Genomic DNA, 21,047 nt, shown 5'->3' with positions numbered 1-21,047 from the left:
TCTCTCTCTCCTTCCTCCTTCCTCCTTCCATCAGCACCAGCAAATCATGACTACTTTTTTCCATTGAAACCAAACCAAAGTCCATCATATTTAATCACACAAAAACGTCAAAGCAATTGAATGAATTCAACGAGTTTCATCAATTTAACAAACCCCAGAATTAATTGAATGGATTACAACCCCAAAAAACGCAAAACAAGCAAAAAAGTCAAAGCAATTGAACAAATTTAACAAATTTCATCAATTTAACAAACCCCAAAATCAAGAATGCCCGACTTGAAACAGAATTTCGAAGTATTTCGAAGAGAAATTCGAAGAGATTTACATGATTTTTTTTTCTGGGTAAGTAATTTTTGGGATGAAGGTAGCTGAGTACAGCAGAAGAGAGAGAATTCTTGTTGTTGATGGAGTTGCCAAGGGAGATGTAGGAGTTGTTGATCGATGGCGCTGATGGGGTTGACGGAGTTGGACTTGTCGCGACGGGAGGAGAGAAAATGAGTTGGTGGTGCAGCCGGAAACCAAAGAAAATCAATCGTCGGCTTGCTTCCATCGACGTTGTTGATGTTGTTATTGTTGCTTGGCGGCGATGGTGGCGGCTGACAAGTTGACAATCCTGGTGGAGGTGGGAGATCCACCGACGTTGTTGATGTTGTTATTGTTGCTTGGCAGAGATCCATGGAAGAAGATGGAAGAAAAAGTGGGGGAGAGAGAAAAGAAAAAAGAAAAAGAAAAAAATTGGGTTAATTAGGAGTTTACTGGATTAATTGGGAAAAATGGGTGAGTTAAATGGGTTAATTAGAATTGATGACATCATAAGGATATTTGGTACATTAAGTTATGAAACAGGAGTGAATTTCTGAAAGTCGATGGGCATTTGGTGAATTTCACCAAAATTCAGGGGTATTTCATGAAAAATCCGTATAAATAAATTTGGATTAGAAGCTTAGAATTTATCTTAGAGTAGGTCTTCCTTCTGTCTTCCTATATATATAAGGGTTAGCCAAGCCAAGAGCGGTGCTTCTTCTGGCCAACTCAAACGTCTCTAAACAAATATTTGTACTTTAGACACTTAAATACTAATCAAGTAATCATACAAGAAATTAAACGTCTATTTCTAGATTTGGCAAATAAATTAGATGAGAAATTCTTTATTAAAAAAGAATACAACTTACAACTTTTTTCTCCTACGTTGCAACTTCAAGATTGGAAATACAGAAAAATAGATTAGATGAGCAACTCTTCAGTCAAAAAGCATACAAGTTACAACTTTTTTCTCCTCCATAGAACCTTCAAGATTGGGCAATAAAAATACAGAGCAGGTGTGTGATATACGAAGTAAGAGGCTTTGGAAAACTGGTGTACAATAAGAAGGATCTTATAACTAATTTTGACTATTCGCTGGAGTCGATACCCACTAATTTGGCTGTAGATATGAACCAAACCAAATTTATCATTTCACTCAATCTGGAAACGAAAATATTGAGAGAATTCTCAGAAATAAGCATCAGTAACTGTCAGTCCAAGAGCGGTCCAAAAAGACTAAATTACGTGCAAAACTAACAAAATCAACTATTTGATAATGCTGCTGTAGAATCGCACTTGAGCTATTCAAGAAGCTAGTGGAATGCTTTCACTTCTTCACCAAAGTGGACAAGCAGATCCTCCAAGGACATTGGGGAATGATCGTTCTTATCTCTTACCCTAACAGTCACCTGTGTATACAGCAGGGCATACATGAGCCCCAAAGGTAGATGATATGAATTTCAGACATATGAGATAAAATGATATGAATTTCAGACATATGAGATAAAAGACACACATGCGACTATTCATAAAAATGAGAAATATGGCGTATTAAACATCGTAGTGCTAATCAGTATAGACTGTCACAATCTCAAATGGAGATGGAAAGTAATATTAGTAGGTTGAGATTAGGAAACAAGGAATGGGAAAATGTGATCGATATGAAGCCTAAAAGTTAATACTCCCTCCGTCCCTTAATACTTGCACCGTTTTCCTTTTCGGGTCGTCCCTTAATACTTGCACCGCTTCTATAAATGGAAATCTTTACCAATATTATATTATTTCTCACATTTACCTACTACCCCACCTACACCCCTATTTCCTACAAAAAATCATTTAAAAATCAACACCCCTCACTCACCACTCCCCACCCCTTACACACTTCCCACTAACTATATTAAAAAAAATACCCCACTATCAACAAACATTCATTAAATTAATAAGTGAATTCAAATGTCTTAAACTCCGCACCGGTCAAACCGGTGCGAGTATTAAGGGACGGAGGGAGTAACAAATATAGCCAAATGCAACTCAAAGATGCACCCAAAAAAAGGTAAAATTGAGCATAAAACATACCACTCGATTTTCAGCATCTTTCTCCCCAACTACCAGTATATAGTTGTATTGTGACATCTGAGCTTCTCTTACCTGCAGGAGCCAAAAATAACAGACGTCAACCATTAGTTCACAACTTAAGGGGTTGAAAATATTACTACTTCTCAGCAATGAATAAAAGTGCAACATGGCACAATACTCCTATATGGTAGCGCTCTCCCACTTTATATTTTTAAGTCTTCAGAAATACAAACAACAACAACAACAACAACAAAGCCTTCCCAAAATGATTTGAGGTCGGCTAACATGAATCGTCATAGGAGATCGTCAATGTGACCAGAACAAACCAGAAAGGAGCGGGAAGTTAAAAGAAAAAAAAAATTATAAGCGATAATAAAATAAATAAAGTTTAAAATAATTAAAAAAAGTGAGATGCAACACAAGATAAAACATCAATGTGAGTGACCGGACACAGGTGCCAATACAACTAGCAGATTCTTGGTTTGAAAATATTCATCAAGTTGGCCGGAGGGGCCAAGGTCAAAATTTTAAAATTTAATCTTCAAGTTAAAACAAAGAAATATACAGAGTTATTGTAGATAAAGTTCTTTGTCAATAAATAAATAATATCACGAGATGCTCCAAGCTCAATCTAACTTTGTTTCATATGGTAGGGAAACAAAAAGTACACTCCGTAGCATATTCAAAATTACTCTGTCGCAGTTAGAGCATGATCCGGAAAATATCAAGTTATAACTTGAATGCTTTGGGTACACTAGACTTTCGACAGGGAAGAGACAAATAATATAGGCAATGATAAAGCTATTAAACACAAACGGAAATAAAGAAATAGCCTCGCACCTCCTAAAATAACAGACAGCCAAGTAGCCAACTTGAGACTGGAACCAGGGAAACAAATCCATAAGATGATGAATGGAAAATAAGATATCCACGACCTTGTCCATCCACCAACTATTAAGACCCTTTTTGGTTGGGGGATTTGGTACGAAAAGAAAAAAAATGAAGTTTTAAATTTTATTCCCATGTTTGGTAACTTGGTTAGACATATAACATGAGATTTGATAGGAGAGGAAAAGAATTGGTAGGAAAGCTCCGTTTTAAATTTTTCACTTTCCTTTCCTCCAACATTGGAGGATATTAAGAGGAAAGAGAAAATTTTAAGTTTGACAATCAAATTGCTTTTATCTTCCCTTCATTCCCTTTCATTAAACCAAACATTGGAAATAAAATCACTTTCCTTTCCCTTCTACTCTTTTCCTTTACTAATATTGAACCAGAGTTACAGAATTTGTGGTTCCCTTCGGTACATTGTATAGATTAGGGTTCGAGGTCAAGTGGGTTGATTTTCGGTTCGCTAGATACTTTTTTGGTACAAATTTTTGTATCATGGTTTGTGGTATTCTAGTATTCGGTCCAATTATAAATTAACAAAAAACTTAATAACAAATCGTCATACTGCATAATCATTTTCAATTTGCAAACCACCACCAACTCGGAAGAACCAATTCGTGGTTCGTGGGGGGTGCCGCGAATCAGGTAACGGTGTATTGGACCATATAAATCAATGCTTTAAACAGATAAGTACGCACAAACATACATGTCATATTCATAGAACCAATACCATGCTTGAAAACCGCACAAACAAGGAAACAGGCGCCAACTATGACAATAACTACATTAAAATAACACTACGTAGGAAAAAAAAAACTGTTTACCTTCTTGTTGATGGTTTTATCACTTGTATCTACATCAACATGATATCCAGCTTTGTGGATCTGATCACGCACCTACAAACATTTTAAGAAGCTATTTAGAAAGTATCCATACACTCTTCTAGCACTTAGCAGATTGAGCTAATTGTTAAATCCGAGGCTACAGGGCACTCCTTGTGATGTATAGTAATAACTGATGCTGTCAAACAAGCAAAATAAGCACCTAAAGAAAAGTAATAACAGTGATGATCATCGTCTGATCTCATTACCTCGTGAGCATAAGCTGAAGATTTTTCTGATACAGTGCATACAACTGCTTGACGTGGACTAAGCCAAAAAGGCCATTTACCCTTAAAGTGCTCCAAAAGAATTGCAAACATACGTTCCACAGAGCCAAGGATTGCTCTATGGATAATCACAGGCCGCTCCCTTTTAGCTTCATCTTCTGCTGAGTACGACAGATCAAATCGCGAGGGGAGTTGAAAGTCCAACTGCCATTAGGTTCATAGTGTCAAACATTAAAATCCAGAATACCAGTTTTCTGCAATTATCTGAATGTGGAACACAACAAACCTGCAAAGTTGCACACTGGAATTTCCTCTTTAAGGCATCAGAGACACTGATATCTATCTTTGGCCCGTAAAAGGCACCATCTCCTTCATTTAACTATGGTACAAGAACATAAATTTATCAGTATAACATGGACGCACATGCAATAAGAAAAAACACAGATAACACTAGCCCTTCAACTAACAAAATACAACATAGTTTCTTGTTTGCCATCACACTTTGCCCTTCTCATGACGAACATACATCCTTCTATATTCATATTGGAAAAAAAAAAAGTACGCACAACATCACAAGAAAAAGCTTCTCTCATGAGATTATTATAATCTTATTATAATTTACAAGACAAACAATTCATTAATAGTGAACTGTCAAATCAATACGAAGTATCTTTTGCTTGCGTATTTGCATGTCAAGCTAAGCCTAAGAGTCGAGCTTGAATCGAACCTAGAGTCGAGCTCACCCTTGTGAGTTTCAAGCACGAGCTCAATTTTCAAGGCTACACGAGCTTCTAGCCGAGCCCAATCTCACCATTTGAAGTTTGAGCCGAGCCTAGGTTTGGTCTCGTCTCAACTCGTTAATACCCTACTTCCAGTGATGCGTTAATGCCCAGCCCACTAAGCATCACACCATCTATATTACTGAAAGTTCATTGAAAAATGACACGCTGCACTAAAAATAAGGCAGAAATTTTCAAAAATTATAGCAGACTTAAAGGTAAAACACGAAGTCTTGGTGAAAATGAACACCGTCTTTAATATCTCAATTTACCAAAGGGTTTTAATAAGTGGGGGAAGTAGTTAGTCAACGGCAACAATAAGAAGTTCAATACGTCAAAATTTACAAATTTAGAAGAGCATTGACACTATGTTGCTTAGACACGGATTGAAGTGTTATGTCTGACATGGTGTCAGAGCAGTGTATAAAAAAGCGCAAGGCACAATAAAGCGATAAGAGTTCTAGAGCCTAAGCGCAAAGTGCAAGGCGCGCGCCTCATCAAAGTGAAGCACACTTTTTAAATATTAAAGGTTTCTTTACTATTATGCATATATATGACTAAAATAGAGTATTTAAACCACAAAAAATATATATGAACATCAGATTTGCTTCCTTATTACTCTTTGTTTTAACAAAATTAAAGCATATAAAATAGTGTTTATCATGCACTACCCACTAGGAAACAAATATACTATGAACATCGCCGGCCGTTATCTTCTTCTTTTCTTCTTTTTCCTTTTCTTTTGGACTCTTGCCCACTTTCTATTGTTAAAGATTAACAAGGCATGGTCCATAACACAGTAACAACATGCAAAGAGAAGATTCCAACATAAAATGAAAACAGGAAAAAATAATTTCAATGAAGAGCAGAAAAGCACGCTTCGCCTAAGACTAATTAAGCGTTTTTCCCTAGCGCTTCAGCACTTAAGCGCGCTTTTTCATACACTGTGTCTGTGCGGAGTATCTAATACTCCGATCCAGATTTTTGCACACTCCAGCAAGGTCAAAGGATTGTCTTGGCTAGTTTTTTAAACATGGCTACCATATAAAGTATCGGAAAAAAATTCGATACTTTTTATAAATATAAAATAAAATAAAAACATTTTTTCAAAGTAAACATAAGAAACATATATATATATATATATATATATATAATAATAAGAATAAGTATTTTAAAAAATTAAAAAAGTAAACATAAAAAATTAACAAATAAATAAAGCGAACATTGAGATTGTGATAAAGAGTAGTCACGTGGGTGTGTTTTACTTTCCCAATTCCCACCCTAGTTACTTAAAAAAAAATATAAAAGGTAAAATCAAAGAAAAAACATGCAAAAGCCCACCAGCAATAAGGCCGCAACACCGAAACATCAAGAAAAGAGGAACACAATAACGGAAGGAGAAAGTAGTAGGCCGACAATGCTTTCTTCTCTTTTTCCCTCTACAACAAAAGCCCTAACATATTTTTTTCTTCTCTTCGATTGCTAGAGCTATTTCATTGAATTAGTAAAAGCTTCAAGATCCAGTGTCTTTGGTTTCGGGTAAGACTCATCTATTCACCTATGAAGCTTTATCTTCATCTTGGAAACAAAAAATTGATTACTTTTTTTTTACTCCTTTTCTCTTCTCCTCCCGATCTCGACACCTGATTTCGGATCCTTTTCCGACTCTGGTGTCGACACCTCCTAGGACACGTGTCAAGCGTTGTGTCGTGTGTCGCGTCCTGCCGTCGTGTCGACATGCATCATCCTAAAGATGGTTGTGGGCCAGGCCGGGCATGCTGGCCTGTGGGCCTAGGCCCCATTTTGAAATTTTTGACCCGGTCCGGCGCGGTGCAGAGTGTGCTTGCCGGGGAGTGGGTCCGTTCTGGCCCACAGCCCATGGGCTCAGCCCAAAACCCGGCCAACAGCAATCTTTACGACACCCTCCTTTCACTGGAGTGTCGGGGTATCATAGCATTGACATCATTATATAAGAGAAATGAATTCCTTCCATAAAATCAACTTCAAGCAATGATATTTAAGCCATGATAGTGTCTCAGTGCAAGAAAAATTACAAGTTGAATTGAAGCACTATATGTGAAAAAAATTAACTTTTTCATTGATTGAGGGGGAGTGAAAGCATTCAAGGTTTTGAATAGGAAATAAAGGGATTAACTGGAAGGGCGAAATTTTACCTGCCATGGCTTACCAAACTCATTCAAAGCTTCTGTAAGTGCAGTCTCAGCCTTCTCCCAAGTCTCTTTTTCTCCTAGGTAATTCTCTGGTCTCTATGTAAAAAGAACAGTTAAAAACAATTAAATTCTAAATATATATAAGGCAAAAACATGCAGAATCGATTATCTAAATCCAGTGAAGGATACAAAGAAAACAGGTTGAAAATTTATCTAAATATAAAGCACAAAGTACAATGTGACATCAGTGTTGTCTAAATATACAATTTTTAATTGTCTAAATATCTTGTTTTCGTCGAGCACTCTAACAGTCTCAGACTCAGGTCATCTTGGTTAAATAATGCACATACAAAAAGAACCGTATAATCAAGGTGCCTACCTTTGTTGTAAAAAATTCCAGCAAGACATACCCCTAGATAACAACCAGTAAAAATATGACCCCGAATATTCCTCCACAGAACTAAAATGTACAGTTTCCAAACAAACATAAGCCTACACACCCTAATGCATAAAATCGTGACGAAGGTTTTACAAGTGGAAAGTACATGAACAAGTATAGGGATCAAAACACATACAAACAGAATCAGGTCATTAGGGGTAAATGAGCGAACTGACAATGTCTTTTTGAGGAAAATTCGTTAGTCAGGGGAAAGAAAACAGTTGGCATGCATTGTTTGACCCAAAAAAATGAACAGTTGTAAGATAGACAGAATCTTTACCCGTTTTATACATTAGCTATAGGTAGAAGTACCTGTCAAACGGGTCGGTCGGGTCGGGTTATAAAAAATTACTTTCGGGTTCGGGTTGAATCGGGCTGGACACTTTCGGGTTCGGGTTTACAAATGCTTGTTCAAGACCCAGAACTTTCGGGTTCGGGTCGACCCAACGGGTTGAGAGATTTTAAAACGCGCATTATATTTTCATTAATTTAGGTGATAAATATACAAAATATTGGCACAAATTAACAAATTTTCCTACGAAAGTTTATATTTAGTTAAATTCAACCATAAAATGGCGTATAATTCAAAATAAAATCATATTACACACAACAATAGTAAAAACAACGTGTCTATTATGCTTAAATTTTCTCATTATCTCATTTATTACTATAAATACAATGATTTTCAATCGGTCGGGTCCAAAACGGGTTCGATCGGGTTTTGACCCATTCCTTTTCGGGTTGTTTGGGTTCGGATAAAATCGGGTTTCGGGTCACAAAATCTTGTTCAGGACCCGGTATTTTCGGGTCGGGTTCGGGTCGGTTTTCGGGTCGGGTCGATTTTTGACAGCTATAGGTAGAACGGTAACAGAGAGTCAATAAAATTCTCCATTGACTCTGAAACAGTGGTTACAGATTAGTTTCAGGAAGTTTGACAGTGGGGTTGATCACTGTGGCACAGTTGATGTGAAATGCCAGGCCTTTTTCTTTTCAACTAAATAAAAAGGTTGTTTCAGGTTGAAGAATAAACTTTCACCCAGAGTAGGTCAGTCATCCATTAGTTTCTTCAGCGAAGAAGGAAAAGGAACATGTAGCAGAGTTTCTACATGGGATGGAGTTACAAGTCCGTGAACCCTAAGGGAAGATAACTATAGCAATGGCTCAAACTTATTCAACGAAGAAAATTTGAAAAAGAAGTGTAAAATTTAAAATCAGGATTAACTGTGAGTCTATGGTCACAAGTCTCAAATGGCTGTAAATAAATTAAAAATTATTTCTTAGTGGAACTATTCCCCACCTCTTATGCGGACAATTTTTCTTTTCAGGGGACGTTTGGTTCACAACCTTCACAACGTGATGCTAGTAACTTCTTATCCAATGTGAAAAAACCTCCTTTTACACTCCAACTTCCTTAATATGGTTTCACCATCTAGTTTACACAAGTGCTACACAAGTAACAAGGATGATAACCTTGCACAAGAAAAATGCGAGATTCCTATAGATACGTAAATGAGTTATCTTAGATCAAGTTCTAGAAAAAATGACCCAGGGAGCAATATATGCTTGTTCACCAGGCCCATGCTTGTTCACCAGGCCCAAAACAGTTCAACATTAGCTAACAGAGCCCAAACTCACCAGCCAATTTTTCCACAGGTCGCAGACTCGCAGGAAGAAAAGGAATAATATAGCTGACTGCAAGGTAGCAGATTAGCAGGACAGACTCATCAAGAAAGGACCTACTGTAATTTCTTACTCGGCAAACGGGCACCAGAGGTTATCAACACAGAAATACTCATAGTAGATTTTTATACGGAGAAAACACTATCTGCTTAAGGCCTCCTACAAGAGGGAACCAATCACACATTTGAAAAGCTATATGTACTCAAAGGTCTCAAACAATACCAGCAATTTTATAGGATCATCATCGGCGATAATTATCAGATAAACATGGCAAACATCCCCCCGCCCCCCTTTTCTTTCAGATTTTGGTAATTTGAGAAAAGGTGTATCACGTGTATGTAAAGGCATTAAGTGGAGGAACGACCAGATTCACCAGACATTACATAAAAACAAAACACAAGAGGATTAAAACAGGAAATCATCTTACAAACACTGTTTCATATACTAATACAGATGAAAGCAAGTACTAAAAAGGAAATAAGAGGGTATTCTCATACAGTTGACAGCTTTAGCTCGAAGGTAAACCCAAATTTGTCATACACGTAGTTGATAAAATCTAGTGCAGCCCTGACTTCATCTTTCACCTGAACATTAACAAACACAAGTTAGTTATTCGGGGTATATGAAAAAGTAACAGACTTAGTTTTACAGTCCAACTTACTTGGCCTTCCCTGCAGAAGATATGAGCATCATCCTGAAACCATTGTGAACTTCAACTTGTCAACACAAATTCAATTGGCCCACATGAAATTACGAAGGATTCAGGGAGGGGGATATTGCAACATGACAGCCTTGAGCATACAATTCTATTGTGAAACCACCCAGCTTAGTGACTTGCAAAGAAGAATTGATTATACCCTATAACATGCAATTAAGTGAATAACCCAATGCATGCAGCTCATTGGATCACATATGGTAATGTGGACATCATTTAAAGTTCATTGGGCCACACTTTAGCTCCAGCTTTGGTTTTGTCCATATTCTTGAACTCAATCCCCTTTTATGAGAGAATTTCCCTCTCGGGAACTCAGTTCACTTCACCCTAACACCATAAAGTTGCAGAATAGTTAAAAGGTACCTGCTGGAATCTCCTAACACGAGTCAATCCCGTCAGCGCACCACTAGCCTCATTCCTGTGCAGTACCCCAAAATCAGCAAAGCGAAGAGGAAGTTCTGCATTTGGTTAAAACTGTTAGGTAGAACACCAAATCAGAACAAGATGATACTCTTTAAGAAAGTCTGTAAGAAGCAGAAGAAAGTCCTTTGTGCATTTCACTGGAGATCACATAATAGAAAACTACAATAAAAATGTGAACTATTTACACATTATAATTTTTTAACATGGCCACGTTTGCGAATCTAATTAGAAGTGTAATTAGGAAGCATTTTCACATCCTTGTGTCCAAAATTTAGGATAGATTCCAACTAATTGTACAGCACACCAAACAAGAATAAATCCAACAATATCTATAGCATATCATCAGAGCTACATGAAGTGAATACCTCTGTATGAGCGCACTCTATGATCGAACATCAAACAATGACCAGGGCAGTTCATTGGCTTAAGCCCAAACTCTTGTTTCTCAATCTGCAAGAGGAAAATTTAGTCAAAACACCAATTGGAAAATCCTATCTCATTTCGTATACTCCGTAAGAAGACAAAATTCAAACTAGAAACTCAACATAACTTTTTTTTCTCCTTTCACAGTGGCAACAAGTTACTTGCAAAGAACTGTCCCATCATAGTAAAGGTAGTGATTCTAGAATCAGTGAATAGAATAGTTGTGAGTTGTTTAAGTAGGTCTTAATTGTGAGTAATTTCCTCTTCCCCTGTTTGAGGAAATAAAGTATTTATACTATACTACTAGTGATTGTGTTGGCTGATTACTAACGCACCCTATTTTCTTACTAATCAAGCTCTTAAAAGTTAAATTGATGGCTACTCAACATAGATATTTTAATCAAGGTACTTCCTCTTTTGATAATAGCACATTTGGGTTGGACACAAAGATTAAGAAAGAGAGTATGTATCAAAAGTGCCCGTGTGAAATTGTGAATACAAACAAAATAGAGAGAAAATGTGGGGTAACAATGGTAAACATAAAATGTTTATGCAAGGGTAGAATGGGAATTTGTTGTGTGAACACATGAAAAGGCATATGAAAGCAAACTACAAAAGGAAATATGCAATTAATATGCAACTTCCAAATAAGGGAAATGGTGCAAGTATAAAAAAAATAACGGAAGATGTATATATTTCTGTAGACAACCACCCATCTCCTTCTCCAAAAAGAGGAGGTTATACCTAAGGATGGAGGGAGGAAAGATTAATCACTTAAAATACCTAAAGAAATTCATAGCTTTTAATGCATACTCCCTCAATCCCTTTTTGTTTCCCCATATTTCACTATTGAATGTCCCTTTAAGATTGCGTCATACCTTAAATGAAAAAAATTCCCACTTGCTCTCTATCTACCTCTCTCCTCATGGACTCACTTTATCTAATATCTACCCATGTGCATAATGGCAATCAAAAAGGGACGGATGGAGTATTTAAGAATCAAGAGAATGACTATATGGAGTAGGCATTAAAACAAAGCCATTTCCTTAAGTTACATAAAGGTTTTTCAACTTCCGTTTAAGGGAAAGTCGTGTGAGTGTCTTAAGATCATTATAGACCGTGTTACCAAAGTTGTTATGAACTTCGGACTATTGAACACAAGAAAACTTTCTTTTCTTTTCAAAATTCCAAAAAGGGTGCAAGAATTTAATTATTATTTTATAATGAAATTGCCACAATCAATTTACAATAGTATCATGATTACTACCGCATCATAGCGGCAACCACCAATAACTATATACTTAAAGACACACCTGGAATGACATGCGTCATCTCCTGGTGTATCCTTAGATTTTTATATAAAAAATTATTTCAATTCAAGAATTTTTTAAAATCTCTATTATTATTTTTTTCCTTTTTGTTTCCTTCTATATAATAGACTGTACTTCGTATATGAAAAAAAATACGATTTCATGTATTATAGCAAGAATCTAAAGTAAAATATATTAATACTAATTTGAATAATATATGTTAAGAATGGAAAAAATCATAAGTTTATGGTATTGCTTTTCTCTAGTATATGTAGTATGTAACTACTTCGCAATAGCAATATTAAAATTATTTTGATTTTTTATAAAAAAAATTATAAACCTACGATAGGTACAAGTAAATAAATTATACTCCGTATGTTATTATACGTCCATACCCAAACAAGAATTTATTTATTTTCTTTTATTTTATTACATTTTAGTTAAAGCAAGAGTTAAAAAGTCGGTTCAACAAATTCCCTATAAACGCAAAACCCGGTTAGATATCCGGTCTAGAAAATAGGGTAATATAAGTTTATAATCGATATGGTTATAAGATCATATACCAGATCCGAAATTTTGGATAGCAGATACGGCCATACGGGCATGCTTACGGTTATGAATATCATTCAATTATTAAAAAAACGGATACCTAATAACGGTTTAAAAAAAATCCTCTTTTTTCCAAACATAAATATTTTGGCCAAAACCCTAAACTTCTAAAATTGTACTCCGAACTAATCACTTAATAATTCGAATAAATAACAGTTTTCTCTTATTTCTCTAACAACCCATGATAAAACATGGTTTACTTTATTTTACTAAAAAATTCTTTTAAATAAATTAGTCATAACAGAAGAAAAAAAAATCACTTAGTCTCATCCGTGCGTTGGACCGAAACTAACCTATTGTTTTCTAAATATCATTAACCTTATGGTATTGGAAAAGGTGTAAAACATAGCCAACATAAACAGTGCAACATTCTGTTGGGATTTTAAAGAAAACAAAAAACTAGCAAAGCTCGGCTGGGAAGAGGTACAAAGAGCAAAAGCCTAATACTAAATCTATGCCTTCTGCTATTTAGCTTCTCATCTTCCAATAGGGAAAGATGACATGACCTAGTAAGATTGGTCATGATTCTTCAAAAGCTACTTTGTCTAGTCTCCAAATAGGGACATACAATATGGACCTACTGAAGTTGGTCATGAGTCATCAAAATCTACCTTGTTCACTACAGACAAAATATGAATTGTAATCTTTAACACATCTATTAGGCAAAATAACTCAATCGGATATGGAACGTGGCAAGAATACAATCTTAAAAGAAGTATTTTACCATCTAACTAGCAAAACCATGACTTATCTTTCCCTGCAATGTTCATAAACGATTTCTCTATGGAAGTTTGTCTCTAAGTAGGTTGATTTCATCCAAACTACTAGAGGCATTTTGTTCCATGGAAAGATGACGGGAAAAAAACATTCAATTTCAAATATATTAAGGCTGCATGCTTCAAAAATCAGTTCATGCATTAAGAAAAGAAGACTGAAAGTTTTTAAGGAAAAGGAATTCTATACAAATATCAGAGTATGATCACCAAAACCATCTTTCTTATATCGTATTTAAAGTACAAATATCGTGATTTTTGAAGAACTTCTGTGCATATACAGCACATGAAGTAACACATCTGTGTAGCAAGTACCAGTTTGGCAAATTAACCATCATACTTAGGTGATAATTTCACAAATTACTAACATTAACAATGTTGAAAGCTTGAAGGTAGCGCAAAACTCAAAATTTTGAAATAAGATCACTTTTTTTCTTTGATTGACCAAATATTTTGAAGTGGGGCCAATACAGGACATTAATATTTACAAACAAGCCTTTTGTAACAAGTGTTCCCATTGCTCTCGATGGTATTGATTACCCACTTTTCCTTCCATATGTTTATACAGGAACATTATAAAATCCACCCTACTCAACTGATAGTTGGATAGCTTTCTGGGCTTCTGGCACACTCGATAGAATAGCCTCATTCTACCATGAAAGGTGACCAAACCCCCAAAGTTATTAGCCTGTCGTCTCTAGAATAGCTGAATAGCAACTAATAACTTTATTAATATACTATGGATGTGAAGAAATGCTCACCTCTAACACAAACATGTTCTCCCTGTAGTTTGCAGCATGCCCAGATGTTTCCCAGAGTTGCATATTGTACATATTTGGACTAATTACCTAATATCACGATGAAATCATTAGGGGCGATCAGGAACATAGAATCGTAAATGATGAACATGAAACCAAGTTAATACCCACCTCCTCATAGCCCCTATTCTTATACTCACTTCGAATAAAATCCATCAGTTTATTGTATATGCGGGCACCGAGTGGAAGAAAAAACCAGCTTCCTGGGCTGAAATTCAAAAGAGATAAAGTAAAATCATTACAGGCCACTTCAACTATCATCAAATCACTGCCATGAACATCCTTTCTGCAAACCTGAGAGGGTGACAAAAGAAAAGCTCCTGTTTTACACCCAATATTCTGTGATCGTATTTTTTAGCTTCCTCCAGCTGCCTAAGATATTCCTGATGAAAAAAGATAATCAAAAGCATTACAGTACTTGAGAATCTACAATAATTCACACCAGCACAACCTAACAAACTTTACCTACCATTTAATAAGTCAAAAAGTAGCTAATCATCCAGTAAAAATGTGAAATTGTACTATTTGCTCCAGAAATCATAAGCTCTAAATCACTAAACATGTTACTAAAAGATAGGTACTGCAAGATTTTTTAGCAAAGGACAGTGTAATGATCCGGTGACAAATCAGCTGCCCAAGATTTTTTAGCAAGATTTCACACGTACAGAATGACACCAGAGTACAAGCCCAAAAATGGAAACGCACATTGAAAAGTAACAGCCACTATTAAAAAGCACCTTTAAACGTTTTGAATCCGGATAAGAAATTCCATAGACCCTTTGTAAGCTTTCCCGATTTTTGTCCCCCCTCCAGTAAGCAGATGAAGCCTGGTCAATTAAGAGAAACTCTTAAGAAACAAGAAACTCGACAACCAAAACTTTATCAAACACAGAAGCTATTAGCATCACCTTCAAGCAACTTAACGCTTTGGCAAAGGATGTATTAGGTATATGGGGCCCACGACAAAGATCGACCAAAGGGCCACATCTATATACTGTTATAGTTTTGTCTTCAGGTAGATCATTGATGATTTCAACCTAAAACCATACAAAAAGCAACCACAAGTATGAAGGATAGAGTGAATAGGAAAGGTTACAATAATGATTTTTCATGAGACCTCCTCTACCAACAAGCTCAACCCTACCACTCCCCCCCCCCCCAGTATGCATAAAACTTGCCTTGAATTGATTATCAGAAAATATCTCAAGAGCCTGTTGTCTTGTCACTTCAATTCTCTCAAATGGTTGTTTCTCCTGCAATTGAAGGAAACAAGAAAACAATGAATCAAATATTACAAACAGACAAGGTAAAAAAAAAAACACTACTAGTAGAAACCATGCCTAAAAGAGATAGTAAGTGCATAATGGAACAAAACTCACAAAAGACAAACCACAATATATTCACATAATTAACCATACAAAAATTGAAAAACGTATGAGCCAATCAAAACAACACCAAGTCACCAAGTATGTATACTATTGAGGCAAGGTTTTGGAGCATTTGGATTCTCTTGTGGTCGTTGGAGGTTCCAGTTCTTGCTAAAATTATGACAGTTGGCTTAGTCAAACAATTAAGGGCACTGAATTGTTTTCCTTTTCATTCTGCACTTGTTCCCTTCAACCCATACCACTTGGTACATCCGCAACTATGCTCTTTTCAAAATCTTCTACTGGCACACTCTAAAAAATAAAGTCTTTTAACTTCAAATGAGAAATACGACCTGAAATTATTTACAAATTATTCAACTGGATCTACTCATAGTTATTTGCCGCCATTCTACCGAGGATCGACAGAAGATTTAAGAGTGGAAGGAATTAATTTTTTACCCATCACTAACCTTTGGTGCTCTGTATTATTTTTTAAGATCTGTCTATTATTTTAGTTTCTACTCTTGTTATTGATTCATGGTAGAGTTTCACCTCTTCACCGACGGAGTTAACTAAATCCTCACATTCCCCCATCTGTCAATCTGTCATAGGATTTTCTTTTAATTTTTGCAGCAACCCGCCGAAATTTCTCCAGAAGAAAAGGTTGCAGTTACTTGTTTGAGTGGTGGTGAGGAGACAAATGTCAGCAAAGGAAGAAGAGAGACAGATATATATTTTGCACATCAGGGAGGAAGGGTGTTGAAAGAAACCTAGACATGTGCGTGCAAAGTTTGACTGAACCTCCAGTTCGAAACCCCTAATCAATAACAGAATATAAAAAGAGAAAGATAGAGGAATATCAACTGCAAATTAACAAGTCACACATAACATCCAATTCTACTGCTAATTTCCGTTTGCAGAATTACAGATCATCTATGAGTCAGATTATTGCAAAGAACTATTTATGAAGTACTCAGGCAGTAAGGCTTCAGCAACAAAGTATGGCTTCAACACTAAAAAAAACATTTTCTTAAAACACAAAATTGGCCATAAACAATCAAAATATAGCTTGTTAAAAGAAAAGTTATACCGCAACAGCTTTTGCTGCCGCTGCTTCTATCCGTTTGAAGTGATCCTCATTCAAGCTCATTTCTCCATAAAATGCATCATAAAAGAATCCCTGTCCAATAACTTGGAAATGTTACAATGGGTGGTACTGTGGTAGAAAGATAGGCCAAGTCTTAGAGATGTATTAGGAAAAAATCATCATACACAAAAAAGAAAAATAAACAATATAGTATTATGGAAATATGTAGGTGATAAACTCGATTGTTTATGTGCAAAATATGGAAATTGGAAAGGGGGAGCAATACTCTGACTACAAGAAAACCTAAAACTCACCTCGCCGCGAGTAGTGCACGGTCCAATGCAAAGCTTGCATCCATACTCCGTCTCTAGAGCCTACAAAACAATCATTCCAAAACGAACACCACGAATTTAGGGAAAACTAAAATTTAAAAGAAAAAAAAAGGAAAAAAGGAGTGTGAAGTCTACCTGACCGAGAATGTGAGCACTGGAATGCCAGAAAGTATCTCTGCCTTCGTCAGTATCAAAGTTATACAGCTTCAAATCACAGTCCTCTTCAAGAGGCCTATGCATATCCCATAGAACACCGTTGACCTTTGAAATCAACGAATTCGAAGCCAAACCCTTCGAAATCTGCGCTGCAATGTCGAATGGAGTTGTAATCCATTTTTTGCCTTCCTTCACATTTCCATCCGGCAATGTAATTCTTCAAAAACATACAAAAACCAGTCAAAATCATCTTAGGATAGAGAAACTTAACGAGAGATTGGAGAATAAGGAGGACGGAACTTGATGAGCTCGCCGGAGAGGGAGAGACGTTCTAGAGCTTGCTGAGCTTTAATGGTCTCGAATTGATCGATTCGCTTGGGGATGACTGCGGCGAGGTATGCGTCGTCCTTCGGAAGAGCGCTAGGGCTTGTCTTACTGTTCGGAGCTTTATCGCCGCCGGCCATGGAAGCGCTGTAGAATGGCGGCGAGGAGAGGAGAGACTGAGGAGAGAGAATTGGGGCAGGAGTGAGCGACAGGGCTAACTATACGTTGATAATAGTAATGGGAGAAGGTGATGGTAATTTTGACACTTTTTTTTATTCTTTAAAGTAAATACATAAAGGCTTTATTTGATTGGGAGGAATTGGAAGGAAAAGAAAAGAAAAGAAAGGAAAAGTAAAATAAGGTTTCCTGTATTTGGTACAAATAATTATATGGGAAGTGGGAGGAAATGAAAGGAATTGGAAGGAAAGCTCATTTACAAAATTTTCACTTTCCTTTCCTTCCAAAATTGGAGGAATTCGGAAGGAAAGAGAAAATTAAAAGCTGTCATTTAGTTTTCCCTTCTCTTCCCTTCATTTCTTTTCCCTAAACCAAACACAGGAAAATAAAACCTATTTCCCTTCCTTTCTTTTCCTTTCTTTTCCCTTCCTTTCTTTTCTCTTCCTTTCCTTTACTAATAATGAACCAAATAGGGCCAAAGTGGAGTGATGGTAAATATGAGTGCTCCAAAATCTCAATCCCCACCTCTTATACACTAGTTGTTTAAGAAATTTTAGTTAATTAAGTCAATAAAATTAATTAAATTGGGAAAAAAAATCCCATAGATTATGGAAATAATTCTTAACTTATAATTAAGAGGTGTATCATTTAAGTCAATATTATTTAAGTCAATATTGACAAATAAAAAAGGATTAAATAACAAAAAGTAGTAAAAAAACACAATGATGGACTATTCCCAAACTATTATTAAAAAAATGCTAAAATAAATTGGGGAACATTTTAAATATAGAAAACGGAAATCAAAATTTATTATTGTATAGTAGTCTGATAAATATTAATCATAATTACTCTGTATTACATTTCAAATATTAAATTAGAATGTGAGGCTATATCATTTGCACGGTACAATTGTACCATACGTGGACATCTGAGCATAACGAGTACATTAATGTTAGACATATTAAATATTACATTCGTTTATCTGAGATCATCGTTTTTAATTAATTTATTAAATTTCAAAGTCAATAAATTACAAAGAGCCGAGGGTCGTGGGCTGGGTTAATATCAAAATATAGCAACGAAAATTTATATCTTAAACAATCAATTGACACGTAAATATTTGATCAAGTATTACCAAGAAAATATTACTTTCGTAAAAACCAACTAACACGTACCCGTGTAATCATACAAAACCAATTAATATAATCATTCTGATACGTGTATTTCAAGCTAGCTAATACACTAAAAAACCTATTATTATTATTATTATTATTATTATTATTATTATTATTATTATTATTATTATTATTATTATTATTATTATTATTATAGGAAAACACCAAAACGTTACAAGCTTAACAAGCTACAAAGAACAAGTGAACTACAAGAAGTTGGAGGGGAGCCGAGATACAATCTGGGCCCCCACTCCTCTAGCTATGGCGAACCCGATCCTGCTGAAAATGTGGGCAGCTGCCCGCGCCCCAATGTCCTGAGCCCTGGAGTACGTCTGGACCCGCTTCAGCAAAGAAACAGCCCCTTTCTCTAATTCCCCAAAAGAAGAGAAGGAAAAAGGAAAGAAACCGTAACCCAAAGCCCTACAACGTGCCGCATACTTATCCTGCTTCCGTTGCGCTGCAACCGCCACAACACGACCCGGAACGAAGCCTGACAACCCCGATTGCGTCATAGGGGAAGACCCAGTCAAGTCAACACACACATCTAGACCGCCATCCCATGAGTAAAGCAAAATATCTGCAGGACGAAGAGCTCCATCACTCTCACTAGTCAGCCCAACATCAACCTCCTTGCGAGCAGAAATCCCCGACCGATAGCAAATATCCAAAAGGGTATCACGAACAACATTATGTCGATGTTTGATACCCACAATCCCAGCACAAGACACGGCATGATCCCCATAAATGTCCCCGTCGAAAACCCGAGAGCAAGCAGAACACGGCGTCGAATCAGAGAACAACGGAATACCCAACCGATAGCAAAGAACCGAACGATAAGTCTTACCGTTCATAGTCTGGCCTAAACCCGAGATGGGGACTGCCCGCAACCAAGCCGAGGAGTGATCCCCCTGCTGCGATTTCCATAGGGCAACAAGACGTGAAGATAAGGAGTAGGCGGATTCCGCATCAGCAGTAACCTTCGTGAAATATATGTCTGCCAATTTCTTCATGAGTGTGGGGGCAGCGATCTCACTAGGGCTACGCATAAGGTCGGACTCCACGGTCCTATTGAAAAGACCAAGAGCATCATCAAAGGCCGGTCCCGGTCCATCAACACCTGAAAGCCGAAGAAGCGAATCCTGCAAAGCAGAAGACTGCAAACGAGATGCAAGAAAAGCATAATGCCGAACATCACCAGCTGAATAAACACCCAATCCTCCATAAGAATAAGGCAAGGTGGCAAGGCGCCATTGCCAGTCACCGAACCCAGGTCCCGAAGCAGTCACGATGCGCTCTAAAGAAGCCCGCAGAGCCACATCAAAAGATAATTGGGCCGCTTCGAAAAGATGAGGCGGACAAGTGCGCATAGCAAAGTAGAGTTTAGAAACTCCAGTACACGCACGAAGAAGCAACAACTCACACTGGGGATCATTAAGCTTGGCTACAGCATCCATCAACACAACAGTCTTCGACACACGCTGCGAAACCAACTCCTTGCAAAAAGAAGAATCCGTACTGACTGGGCCACCAAGCAACTTAACACCGAGCGCAGGACGAGCAATATCCGCAGGAAAGACACCCTCCAGACGACTGCGTGGGTCATCCGAAGGCCAAAAAACCTCCGTCTTCTCAACATTAACATGGAGACCTAAATGAGGACCCTCCTCCAAAATCAACTCCAATACCTGTCCAACCACCAAAGTGTCACCAACGATAGTGCCATCGTCCAAGTACCAAACCTAAAGAGATAGATCAAATGAGTCTCTGATGCAACACACCAATGGATGTAGAACCAAAGAAAAAAGCAAAGGGCCGAGAGGATCCCCTTGCTGCACACCCTGACAAGACCACAAGGTATGCTCCCCATAATACAGCCGCGCTGGAGAAGAGTAGCAGAATTCAACCCAACGC

General features: G+C 37.0%; 1 protein-coding gene across 1 annotated transcript; it reads right to left on the bottom strand.

Moving 5' to 3' along the window:
- Nucleotides 1-1,132: 1,132 nt before the first annotated feature.
- On the bottom strand, nt 1,133-18,031 carry LOC110787092 (threonine--tRNA ligase, mitochondrial 1). Its single transcript, XM_021991668.2, has 20 exons — nt 17,761-18,031; nt 17,440-17,677; nt 17,287-17,346; nt 16,976-17,065; nt 15,697-15,771; nt 15,427-15,555; nt 15,256-15,345; nt 14,813-14,901; nt 14,630-14,726; nt 14,462-14,548; nt 10,951-11,035; nt 10,526-10,620; nt 10,109-10,141; nt 9,945-10,031; nt 7,332-7,424; nt 4,665-4,757; nt 4,361-4,582; nt 4,095-4,166; nt 2,380-2,451; nt 1,133-1,712 (listed from the first exon to the last, which is right to left on the bottom strand). The coding sequence occupies exons 1-20, from the start codon at nt 17,922-17,924 to the stop codon at nt 1,617-1,619; spliced, it is 2,067 nt and encodes a 688-aa protein (XP_021847360.1). The 5' UTR covers nt 17,925-18,031; the 3' UTR covers nt 1,133-1,616.
- Between the last annotated feature and the right edge of the window lie 3,016 nt (nt 18,032-21,047).

The sequence above is a fragment of the Spinacia oleracea genome, chromosome 6 (assembly GCF_020520425.1).
Source record: "Spinacia oleracea cultivar Varoflay chromosome 6, BTI_SOV_V1, whole genome shotgun sequence".
Taxonomy (NCBI): domain Eukaryota; kingdom Viridiplantae; phylum Streptophyta; class Magnoliopsida; order Caryophyllales; family Amaranthaceae; genus Spinacia; species Spinacia oleracea.
This window is presented reverse-complemented; position numbering and strand designations above follow the sequence as displayed.

Excerpts from the sequence above, each read along its gene's own strand:
- LOC110787092 (XM_021991668.2), bottom strand. The coding sequence starts at position 17,924 with ATGGCCGGCGGCGATAAAGCTCCGAACAGTAAGACAAGCCCTAGCGCT. Across the intron at positions 10,142-10,525 it reads GTGTTAGGAGATTCCAGCAG|GATGATGCTCATATCTTCTG; the intron begins GTACCTTTTAAC and ends CAATGGTTTCAG. Across the intron at positions 4,167-4,360 it reads CTTCAGCTTATGCTCACGAG|GTGCGTGATCAGATCCACAA; the intron begins GTAATGAGATCA and ends AAATGTTTGTAG.